This window comes from Pygocentrus nattereri, chromosome 6 (genome assembly GCF_015220715.1).
Source record: "Pygocentrus nattereri isolate fPygNat1 chromosome 6, fPygNat1.pri, whole genome shotgun sequence".
NCBI classification, from domain to species: Eukaryota; Metazoa; Chordata; class Actinopteri; order Characiformes; family Serrasalmidae; genus Pygocentrus; species Pygocentrus nattereri.
In genome coordinates this window covers 20,653,064-20,665,900 of record NC_051216.1, presented here as the reverse complement: position 1 = coordinate 20,665,900, position 12,837 = coordinate 20,653,064, and the positions used below count along the sequence as shown (strand labels likewise).

At 38.5% G+C, this 12,837-nt stretch overlaps 1 protein-coding gene across 2 annotated transcripts in view; it reads left to right on the top strand.

Moving 5' to 3' along the window:
* cers6 (ceramide synthase 6) overlaps positions 1-12,837 on the top strand; it is a 35,608-nt gene that overhangs the window by 12,439 nt on the left and 10,332 nt on the right. For both annotated transcript variants that reach the window (XM_017692277.1, XM_017692276.1), the window contains exons 4-6: positions 5,053-5,110; positions 10,139-10,189; positions 10,311-10,403. In XM_017692277.1, the coding sequence (XP_017547766.1) occupies positions 5,053-5,110; positions 10,139-10,189; positions 10,311-10,403 (202 nt within the window). The remainder of the gene's footprint in view (positions 1-5,052; positions 5,111-10,138; positions 10,190-10,310; positions 10,404-12,837) is intronic.

The window sequence follows — 12,837 nt, the reverse complement described above, 5'->3', positions numbered from 1 at the left end:
GGTGTAATGATTCAGTTTGATACAATAAAATTATATGTAATATATAAATGTAATATTACAATACTCTTCAAAAAGCTTTCATGCTATGTGCCAATATTTTTTTTTCTGACATCTGGTACACTGGAAAATACAAAGTGCCACATTTAAAGAAAAAATATATGATAAAAAACTATAAATATATGAATAATTTCACATGTGCTGCACTAAATGCAATTAAACAGGACTAATTATGCTCTCTTTATAGTGAAACATGCAGTAGGGTACTGTTTTAAAGTACAAACAATATCCACAAAATGCTCAGAAAAGCATGTTGTGACATTATCTTAAGTCATTTATCATGATAATGGTAAATATTGTCATGTTTCCCAGGTCTTATGCGTCTACCCACGTTGTGGGCTTGTATGTTTTTGCTCCTGTCTGTTTAATACATTGTTTGATAACTATACAAATTGAGAGGCTTGTATTTAATGATACAATGTGACACACTGTCACACTCTAATACTTTCTAAAAAGTACCTTTACTGCTTGAATTGATTTCAGTGCACCTGAAATTTTGCATTTGGGGTTATTGAGGTGAAGAACAGTAACAATATTAACATCTTCTTTTGACATTAGGGAGGAGGTTTCTTGCATTAATGAGGAGCTATGGGGGGGCTGCCAAGTGGTGCAACTGTCTAAGCATTGGCCCTGCTGTCAGGAGACCATTGTCGAAAGTCTAAGAGAGCATATTGGCTTTGATCTCTCCTGGTGGGATGGCAGCCCATCACTTCTAGCCTATGTAGGCGTCTGTTAGCTGACATAACAGAACTGCAGTATGCGTTCTTCTCCTTCGTCTAATGATGTTGCATTAGTGACTCTGCAGAAAGATTTACTGACTTTTCATGTCTTGGTGCTTGATAGTGTGTCACAGAGGTAGACCTATAGCCCTACAAAATATTAACACCCCTGGTAAACATGAACAATAATAAAATATTTAAAATAATAAAATATTACTAAAAGTCCTTTACTGTTATTTGAAAAACAAAACCTACATTATATTATAATGTAAATATTTTTCACAAATTTATGTGTGCCACAGTTACTGGCACCCAAAAATGCTTGAGGGAAACATAACTGAAATATATTCCCATTCATATTTTATGTTTTAAAGTTCACCTTAGCAGTTATGAAAACTTAAATGGTCGGCCATGACCCTGTTTCACTGGGGTATACATATGGGGTGACACAGGTCAAATTTCTTTGTTCGGTGCATGACTTCGAGAAAAAACAGTTAATACATAGTGAGTTGCGACAAAAGATTTTTGAGCTGCAGAAATTTGGAAATGGCTACAAAAATTAGGCAAACAGTTGAACATGCCCATTTCCACTATTAGGGCAATACTTAAGAAGTTTAAAGCAACTGGAGATGTTAAGAATCAGTTGGGGAAAAGTAAGTATGTCTGTATTCACCCTACACACAGTGAGGAGGATGTTTTGAGTGGCCAAAGAATCTCTGAAGATCACAAATGAGGAAGTGCAGACATTAGTCAGATCTTGGTGTCAGAACATCTCCCAAACTACAAGCAGATGCCACCTACATAGCCTACAAGTTGTTGCAAATCATGTAAACCATGTTTTTAAAGGGAAATACTGAAATACAACAAATCAGATGTTGAAATTGAGAATTTTTGTTGTTGTTTTTTTTTAAATATATGCCCTTTTTTAATTTTATGCCAACAACACAATCCAAAAAAGTTGAGATGGGCATGTTATTCACCGTCTTTCATCACCTCTTCTTTTAACAATGCTCTTAAGAGTTTGGGAACTGAGGAGACCGACTGCTTTTGAAAGTGAAATGTTTTCCCATTCTTGCATGATACAGGATTCCAGCTGCTTATCAGTTTGGGGTCTCCTTTGTAGTATTTTTCATTTCATAATGCGCCAAGTGTTTTCAGTGATGATAGGTCTGGACTACAGGCAGGCCAGTTAAGCAGCCAGACTCTTTTACTGCAGAGCATTGCTGTTGTAATACATGCAAAAAGTGGTCTGACATTGTCTTGCTGAAATAATCAAGGCATCATCTGGATGGCAGCATATGTTGTCAAAACATGAATATATCGTTCAGCATTAATGGTGCCTTCACAGATGTGCCAGTCACTCATGACGTGCACTAATGCACCCCTATACCATCAGGAATACTGGCTTTTGAACTGTGCGCTTATAACAAGCTGAGTGTAGCCTGAAGGACACAGTGTCCATGATTCCAAAAAGAAAATGTTGATTTGTCTTAGAGTGTTACTTAGCATTTATGGATGCAGCGAAAAACTGTTTTCACAGACAGTGGTTTTCAGAAGTGTTTCTGAGCCCATGCAGTGATTTCCACTACAGAGTCATGTCTGTTTTTAATGCAGTGCTGCCTGAGAGCCCAAAGATGGCCAGCAAATTCTGGTTTTTGGTCCTGTCCCTCACATACAGAGATTTCTCTGGATTTTTAGAATCTTTTAGTAATATAGTATACCGTAGATTATGAAAAGCAAAAGTTCTTTGTTCTGCTGTATTTCGAGAAACGTTAAAAACGATTTGATCATGCAGTCTTTCACAAAATAGTGAAACCCCTCCTCATCTTTACTTCTGAAAGACTCCGCCTCTCTGGAATGCTTTTTTATACCCAGTCATCTTACAGACCTGTTGTCAATTAACCACCAAGTGTTTTTTTAGCATTACACAACTTTACCAGCCTTTTGTTGCCCCATCCCAAGTTTTTTTGGAACATGTTGTTGGCATCAAATTCAAAGAGAAAAATACAATTTCTCAATTTCAATATTTGATATGTTGTCTTCATACTGTTTTCAATGGAATATAGGATTTAAATGATTTGCACATCATTGAATTTTGTTTTTATTTACATTTTGCACAGCGTCCCAACTTTTTTGGAAATTAGGTCCTCACTCAGGAAATGGGCAGTATTGGGATCTTTCAGCAATACATTGATACAAAGCACACTTCAACACAAATTCATCACAAAAAATGGTTCGCTGACTGCAGAATTAAGGTTTTGTCATGCCCATCCCAGTCACCTGGCCTAAGCCCCATGAGATGAGCTGAAGAGGAGAGTCCCCAGGTGACCACACTATAAGCACGATAAAAAATTTTCCCGGGACACACTGATTGAAAACAGGTGTACAAATTCAAGCATATAGCCGTGCAGTCTCTGTAGGCAAACTGGCAGTAGAATACTGAGGAGCTCAGTAACTTTAAACGTTGCACTGTCATAGGATGCCACACTTGCCATAAGTCAGTCCTGGTCAATTGCAAGTGCTATTATGAAATGAAAGTGTCTAGGACCAATAACAGCTTAGCTATGAAGCGTTAGACCATTTAAAGTTGCAGAGCAGGGCCATTGAGTAATGAAGCTTGTAATATCGCCTATGCTCTGTTGCATCGCTCACACCAGAATTGCAAACCAGCTCTGGAACATCAACACAAGAATTTTGTGTCAGTAGCTTCATAAAGTTTCCATGGCTGAGCTAGTGCTCACAAGCCTAAGATCACTATGCACAATGCCATGTGTGAGCTGGAGTTGTGTCAAGCGGTCTGCCACTAGAAACATGTTCCCACATTAATACTAATGTATTTAGAATGGCATGTCCATCGAGCTCATATAGGTGTGATTGTCAGATCTCCATATATTTTTGGCCATAGAGTGTAGCTAGTGGGGGAGAATTGGCCATGACTAAATTAGAAGGCTCTAAATCTCTGTGTAGAGTATTTTCTTTTGGCTATTCTATAATTTGGCCATGGAGGCCATGGGAGCAATCTGAGCATACGTCTTGACAAAAGATAATAGAAATCAATTTTTCCTCTGTGCATATAGATTTATTTTAACTGTAAATCAGTTTGTACAGTGTGACTTCATCTACCTTAATGACTAGAGCAGTATTCCGTGGCCTTGCTGTTGCACAAAAGGGAAAAAGGGAGCAGTGTCTCAATAGATATTGCAGGCCAAATGAATGCTGTATATTATGTATAACTACCCAGTGGATGATTTGTGCAGCTATTTGGTGTATCTCTGATTGGCTGGGGCTCATTGGCTTGTATCTTGGAGGTATCACTTCTTGTCTGTTATGAAGAAGAGTGTCAGAGAGAGATGTGTGGTCACAGAGAGGTTTCCCATCTGAATTATGTGTGGAATGAACATGAGCCCAGGGAAGCCTTTTGTTTAAGGGACAAGAAGTTGTGGAGAAAGGGTGAGTGTGCGAGAGACACTAGGATAAAGGTGATTCATGGTGGTATGTAGGTCTTATGATGGGCAAGTCCACTGGTGTTATTGGGTTTAAACTTAGCAGGAATTGTTTGTGCGCTCTCTCTCTCTCGCTCTCGCTCTCGCTCTCGCTCTCGCTCTCTCTCTCTCTCTCTCTCTCTCTCTCTCTCTCTCTCTCTCTCTCTCTCTCTCTCTCTCTCTCTCTCTCTCTCTCTCTATCACTCTCTCTTGCTCTCGCTTGCTCACTCTGTCTTTTCTCACCAACGTCTGCTGCCTTTTATAAATCTCAGCCAACGTGATCACAGCATGCACATAAAGACATTAATGACATCAATGCCATTAGGTTTTGTCTTTTTTTTTTTCTTGCTGATGAAATTCTGGAAGGCTGTTGCGAATTATGAATTACACAATAAGCTTTCTATCCTTTAAACCATTCAGTCAGCATTAGGCAATGAGCGCAGTGTCTTTTACAATGTTATTTTTAAACACTCTGGGCTGTGATCATGAGCGTTGCCTCAGTCAAAGGGACGTGTTCCAGAATGTTGTCTTGGTAACGCTAGAACTGTTGAGGGACTACACCTTGCAGTTGAAATTCATAACCCAGGCTGGAGAGCTTCAGTAATCTGAATTTGTAACATGTGTTATTGGATCAAATTTAGAACTCTTGCATGTGATATGATGTGCCTTTGAGCTGAAGTTTTCATATTCACCTTTGTAGAATGTCCTGTAGAATACATATTACAAACTATACAGATTAAGAACAAATGTCATGATTAAATCATATTGATTGTTTTGTGTTTGTCCTTTTCTAGGTGGAGGTTTACCTTCTATCTGTACATATTTACCTATGGGGTGCGGTATCTTAAAAAGGTAAGAGTGCTACTGGGGTCAGAAAGAAATGAGCTACAGGACAGAAATCTTTCCTCCTTTTTTTCTGTTTAATCTTGAAGCTGAAGGACACGGTACAAAACCACACTGAATGTAAGTCATTGTGGATGGTAAGACTGGTAATTCGTGCCAGACTCCGTTCAAGCAGAAGAACCAGTGCTTTCTGGCCACATCTGTTGGTCTATCTCTTTGTCCTAACTAGCCACTTCATCAAGTACACCTCTTTGTATATACACTCATTGTCCATTTTATCAGCTCCAATTAACATATATGTGCATTTAGTAGTCCTAGAATTACACACCTTCTGTTTCTCTGCGTACTTTTTTAGCTCCCTTTTACCCTGTTCTTCAGTGGTCAGGACTGTTAGCGGTGGAACTGATTGGGGTGAATATTGTTTTGTCCCACCCAAAAATTATACTGCGAGGGAAAACAAACAAAAAAAAATGAAGGCGAGACATTGAAGATGGCACGTATTGTCAGTAAATCAGGCAACCTTCCTATTTCATGCTATATTGTGCGTTGGGTGGTCTTAGGCCTTCTTTTAACCTTTGTTAAGGCTTGTGTTGAGGTGCCTGTTCAAAAAATAAAATAAAAAATCTATGTTGAAAGTCCTCCAATCATCAGCCTCCCTGGCCTCAGCTTTTGCTTTGTCGGAGTGTCGGGTTGGTACTGAGGTTAGCTTTCACCAGCTTTGAACTTGTGCATAACAAATAGCATTGATTCATTTGTCTAAGCTGCTTATCCACTGAATATTGACTAATTCAATCAACACTTTATTTCATGTTGAAACTGAATTGCCTCACATGCATAAGCATACAATGTATTATTTAGTTTGAATGCTGGTCTAACACACAATTAGGCTAATCAGTTTTTATATGCAAATCCCGCACAGCTGTCACCATATTAGTTTTTACTGTTTGTGTAGCTTCATGGGGATTTTATGAGTGATTTAAAAACTACTTTGTAAAGGTTCTAAGAAACTTTGGTCTAATGAATTTAATCAGAAGCAAGGATTATAGGGTGTGACCGATGGCAGGTGTCAGTTCAAAGAGAATTCCAATGACTGATTTCTGCCTTACAGTTCTATATTTAGATTTTAAATTCAAATTTTCTAATAGTTTTAGTAAAACAGTTCTTTACTGATAGATAATTATCCATTCTCAACTGTCACACTTCTTCAACTCAAATAAACAGCAACTGATTTTTGTATCACTGGGGGCGGTTTCTCATATATTACGCTTGATTCTTATTTTTCATTAGTTCTGTTCATTCAAAAAGGTGTCATAACATGTTATCCTCCTGCTGAAGGTCAAGTTTTACTATACTTTGTCTTTTACTTTAACCATGATGGTGTTTTATGTTCAAATGTATCAGTTCAGTTGTTATTGTGATAAAGTTGAACAGTGAGTGAGTCTTACTGAGTTCCCCAGAGGCACAACTGTGTAAGGTTTGCCCTAGTTTTTTTGTTTAGACTACATGCATCTCCATATTTGTTTAACATTTCCATCATGTCATTTTCAGATGACAAATACATGCCAGGGCCTGCCAGTCCATAATTTACCCATCACTGCTTAACTCTGGTGGTATGCAGGAGTGTGATGTCAGAGTTTCATTTAGACAAGGACATATTTATGTACCTCACACATGTGACAGTTGAAACTTCAATTAAATTATACTTGACATTCTGATAGTACACCATCAGCAGCCTTGCTAGCAGCCTTTGTGAGTGTTCTGTAGAAAACAAACACTTTAAGCACTTTAAACATTTTGTATATCTAGTTATATGTCTGTCACTACACCCATGAACTATTCTGACTCAGTAAGTTTCTCTACCATGGAGCATTTCACATTAAAACCCTCAAATGTCTCTTTTTTGACATCTGAACAGTTTAATTACGCTGAAATTTTGAGGAAAATGGCCTGTTGTGGATTTTCTGTATTGTCTTTAGTACTGTTGTTATCTTATCCTCACATCTGCTGCTGTTCTGTGTTAAATGCTTTACAGTCTTGTGGAGGAACTATACTTTGTTCCCTACTCCACATATGGCTGTGGTGAGAAGGAGTGACAGACTTTGCCTTTGACTTTGACCCACCATTCTAATATCTCTTTAACTGTGGCACCAACTAGTGGTCCAAGTACCAAGGGTAGACTTAGATTGCTGCTTCAGGGAGAAGGGACTGAGCCAGTACCCAGGAGCCAGGATTTGGCGGACAGCACTGTCTGAGGCAGTATAGCCAAATGCCTAAACAGAGGCACCAGGATGTCCTCTGGCAGCTGGCTTCATGGTCAAGCTAGCAAATGTGCCAATCTGGTGTGGGTGCTACACAAGCCACTGGCAGAAGCACAGCCTATGTCCTCCATGAAAGGCACATTTACACTCTGTTTTTTTTAGCTGTATTTCTGCATGATGTCTGTTTAGGCAGTTACAAATGCATTCATGCAGCACAAAGTCCGAGACCACCCTTCATTTATGCAATTTCTAGTCAAAATGGCCATAAATCACAAGTTATTCATTTTTCAGGAAATATTTGATATATCATTATTTTGATATAAAATAATCCGCTTACATAAAGAAGAGCAAAGTCAAAGGAAAATAAGTGCAAAAACAGGAGTTTCTAAAACAAGATTAAATATTAAAATGGAGAAAATTTAACTTTCAGCAACTGTGCACAACCTTGTGATCTACTAAAACTGTCACCATGAGATAAATACATAACCATTTTTCTTTGAGAAGAAAAGAGAAGAAAATCAAGCTCTTGCATCAGAGATGATAACGAGAGATGTTATCTTTGGCATTTCAGTTGCTTTAGAGCTTTTGCTGTGAAGGAAGAAACATCTGCCACCAACTCTCTCCAGCCAGGCTCAGTCTCTGAAAACTGCTATTTATTATTCATCACTGTATCCCTAATGCAGAGATTATTCCCTGTAAGCAAATACATAGAACTGAATCCTCACAGCTGTTCAGTGTCACAGTGAAGTTATGATAATAAAAGTGATATATACATATTGTTATTCCATATCATACATGAAAGATGAATTGATTATGCTGAGATCATGCCTCCTAATTAGGTCATGAATATTATGAATTTGGGACACCATGTGTTGAGTGTTTTTTGCATAATTGAATCTCTTGGCAGAGTCTGGATGCTGCATGGCTCTGTCCTGTCTCTTACTGATCAGGGGCAGTAATCAGGAGAGATGAGCTGAGGGAGAAACACTTCCGTTTTATCAACTTGCGTGACGAAGCACTTTGTAGAATGAGTTCATCAATTGCCGCGGCCAGGCCAGGGCTGTCCGAGTAGTGTTATTAATAGGAGCAGAACTGCAAGAGAACAGACATAAACCCAGTAGAGCTCTCCTGGAGCCTGTGTTACTCTGTGTCAGATGGAGCCATCATCACCTCAGCTCATAGCACCCCAATTCAGTCAGAACCGTGGTCTAGGAGGCTGGTCTGGAGAGCACTACGGAAAAATAATTACTGCTCCCTTTAATAAAAAAAGAGATACTTCAGTTAAGCACTACTTTCCCTGCTCATATTTTACTTTCACCATTTGTAAGTATACTGCATATCCAAAAGTTTGTAGATGCTTATCCAGTGTTTCTTCTGAAACTGCTCTACTGGGAAGGCTTTACACTCAGTGATGAAATATTGGTATGAGGATTTGATTGCATTTGCTCACAAGAGTGCTAGTGAGGTCACCTACTGATTTTGGATGATTAGTTCTGGATCACAAAAGCTACTCCAGCTCATCCCAGAGGTATTTGATACAGCCCTCTCCAGAGAGCACATTCCACTATGCCACAACCTGATGGTGGGGGGTTTATACCCCGCTAGCAGATGCTTAGCATTGAGCAGGGTGACCTTAGGCTCCATACTTTTCTATGGAGATTATTCAGCTGTTGTATAGAGTTGACTGACAGCTTTTGTTAATATATGGAATAAGTATAATGTCTTTGATGTCTGTGAGGGTGTTTGGTGGCTCTTGTGTCCTCTGAGCTCAGTCAGTTAGGACAGATTATGCCAGACGAGTGAGGTAACTGCTGAGCTGCTTCCAGGGTGGTCCTCTATGTTCAGATAAGCTCGTAGTTCCAAAAGCTCCTCAATCCTCCTCAATCCTGAGCTACACTCTCTGTAGCTCAGCTGTGACTGAGCTCAACTCACTACTGCTTTCCATTATGAAAAACAGCAGCTTAGCCAAACAATAAAATAATAGTAATAAAAGATAAATAAACAAATCTGGCAATAAATAAAAGGATCTTTCTAATTAATTAAACTCATGAATCATTTAATGCTATAGAAATTACTCATAAAAGCTGTTTTTGAATGAGAGGGTTACAAGTTCTATCATAGCAACATACAGTGTGCAAGCAGCTGGGCTTCAGCTTAACTGTTAATCCACTGTTGCCAACTACTGGATATATTTTGATCTGCAGTAACAAACAGACTTTTATGTTTGTTACTGCAAATTATTAAACAAAAGCATTATTGTGATTTCAAATATTCAAGTACTCGTTTGAGAATTCCAACTTGCATTCAAAGCCTGTAAATTACATGTTGGCCCAGCCATTTTTATTTGATGTTCTGATTTAATCTAAGGTACCAGGAAGTAGAATTAATGCATGCTGGAAGACATTTCAACAGTGATCTGCTGTACGACCCACTGATCATGTTTTTCACAAGTGTTTGTAATTACTCTGGCTAATGGAGTTTCATGTAATTGATTTAGTCTTAGTGTCTCTGTGAAGATCTGTGACATGTAAACATCCTGACACAAACGTTTGAATGGAAAAATCCTCAACAGAGGCTAACACTAAAATCACATTATTTGTCAAGCATTTAATTATCGGCAGAATGTTTCCCGACAATTCAGTTATTCACACCGAGATACAATAAGGGTCGATATAAGATTAGCTCTTGTCAAATATTAAAAGATGCTCGCTTTCTTTCTGATTAGAGTGCAGAAATACTTTTAAAATAATTTCTCACATTTATTGTTTCTTTTTTATAGACCCCATGGCTGTGGAACACTAGAGAATGCTGGTACAACTACCCCTATCAGGTATTTCTGACATAACTTCCATACATGTCTTACATATTTTTATAGAGTCAGTGTGGTTTCAACACAACACAGTGTAAGATATATCGGATTTTTGGATTAACTTCTCTTTGTATCTGGACAGGCTCTAACGGTGGACCTGCATTACTACTACATCCTGGAACTATCCTTCTACCTGTCACTGCTCTTTTCCCAGTTTACAGACATCAGGAGGAAGGTATGAAGCCTGATCTTTTCTATTTCATGAACGTGGGCAGCACAAACAGCATTCCAGCTTCACAGACCATTGTTTTAATGAGACTCTGTTTAAATAAAGAAAACAATGTATGCGAGTTGCAGTCTCACTTGGCCTAGCCATGTGGGCCTCAGTGGTTTTGCTTGAATGCTCACTCCTTGGGGCAATCTGAAATGACAGGTCAGTGTCTCGCTTCCTCTCCCTTGCTAGTGTTGAATGGTTGAACAGTTGAACAGTTGCCTGGTCTTTGGTTCAGTTCCTCTGTGTCAGTGACTCATGCTGTCATATTAAGGCCTCTTAAAAAAGGTAGATTAAATTACCTGTGTAAAAAAAAAAAAGATCAAATTGTAAAGTCGCTCTGGATAAGAGCATCTGCCAAATGCCTTAAATGTAAATGTAAATGTAATGAGTACAGTTTCAGTTCTTTTAGCAAATATACCAGCCTTATAATCTTTTTTTTTTAGATCATCTGTTGTTGTGTTGTATTCAAATTGTTTATTGTTGATAGCATAGCCATATTTCTTCCCAAATACAAACAGAGAAAAGAGCAATTGAATGTGTTAAAGAAGTTAATATCTGTTAAAAGCAACAACCTAGATCCATCTTTTTTTGATGGTCTTGTTGATGCAGTGCAGTCCTACCTGTCCTCTCCCTCTTCTCTCTCGCTTCTCTCTCTTCTAATACTCACTCTTATGTGCTCACTCACGTGCTGACTGGTTTTAAAAGTAGGCTAACTGCAAATCAGGCCCACAGCTGGTCTTCCACAGGCCTAATCCTACAAACTACCATCAAATAATAATCCCAGTAATCCACGTTTCCCACATGTGTCCTGCAAGAAAACAAAGGCATGACAACTACCAGGTTAAAGTATGAGCAATCTTATTCTAAACGCATACCAGAGCAATGCAAATGCATTTGTGATATAAGTTGCACACTAAAATCATTGCTTTTTAGAGGCTGCTCCAATCGTAGTAGCTGCTGCCACATCAAGCTTGTCTGATCATGTCTGAGTTGGATTACCAGGCCTTTGACTGACTAAAGCTACATCTTAAATCCAGGCTTTATTTCTATAACATCTGGCATACGACCGTTTTGAAGTTGTTTTTCTGTCCTGAAATGTCAGGTCATTCGCAGTGTGCTGTGGGAGTGTTTTGACCTAATCTGTATCATTATCCAAAACACTTTATCTGATAAAGAAGACTTTTTATGAGCAAATAGTAATGCCATGTTTTTAAGAGACCATTACTGTTGCAATTATAAAGCCTATGATGATGCCAAATACCATGAGGATTTAAAATAAACATTTAGCGACCCTTTCAGTCTAAATGTTTTTTTCTGAGCAAGTTTCTCTGTAAGCAGTTATTCTTTCTAAGTATCTCCGATAAGTTCCTTATTAAGATAATTTTATGTTCTCTGTTGGAAGCTGCTTTAACTAGGCTCGCAGAAATTTGTAACAACCTCTTAAGCCAGAAAGCTATGGAGTTCTTCCTTCTCTGCCAAAATCCGCTTCATAATAGCTATTGACTCTGAGACTCTGAGGGTGCACATTCTACACTGTTTAGCAGATTTTTTCAGCTAGAATAACAACAACTCTTTAAGGGGAATTGACTCCCTCTAGCTTTAAGTACAGCTTTTTTCTAAACTATGCCTGCTGCTGAACAGCTAAGACTGGTATAATAGCACTTAGCCTGCATGCTGCTCTCGATCAGTGCACTCCGCAAGTAACTGTACAGTGACACAGTTTTTGTTGTTTTGATGACAGGCTTCAGCACAACAGATTTGAGATAAAGCAGTGGCTGAATTTAAAGTGCAAAAAAAGTCAGCTTTGTATGTCCATATCAGGTGAACAAGAAGTAATTGGCAAGTTGTTTCTTGGTCAGCTCTGTGCTATTCAATTATTCAGTCATGCACAATATAACTCATTATAACTCAATAAAAACTCAAATTTGCTTCTAGATGAAGATTTTTGCCTGTTTTTTGCTGTCGTCCCAAACATGACAAACACGTCTTCATAAGATAATAAACCAGTGTGAGGTGTAGGCTAAACATGAGGTGCGGCTGAATAAACTTTTGTTAAGAAGTGAGAACACCGTGAGCGACAGCAAATGATTTGGTGAGCTGCAGTAGTTTATGACCGAAGAAAATCTCATTTAGAACAAGCTGTCTCTTTAGAATTTAAGCATAGATGTTTCAAAGACTGCTATAAAGAGAAATATACAGCAGCTCAAGGAAAGCCCAAATTATGACTTCCTAAAACATACATAAAACCTTAAAAGAGTTATGGTACAAAGCTGTATGGACAGTTGAGCTTGAGAATGAGGAAAATGTGGAGGTTATTTAAAAAAAACTTCTCATGATCTGATACCACCTCATCTATAAAACATGGTGGCATGTATGGCTGTCTGTGGAACTGGCT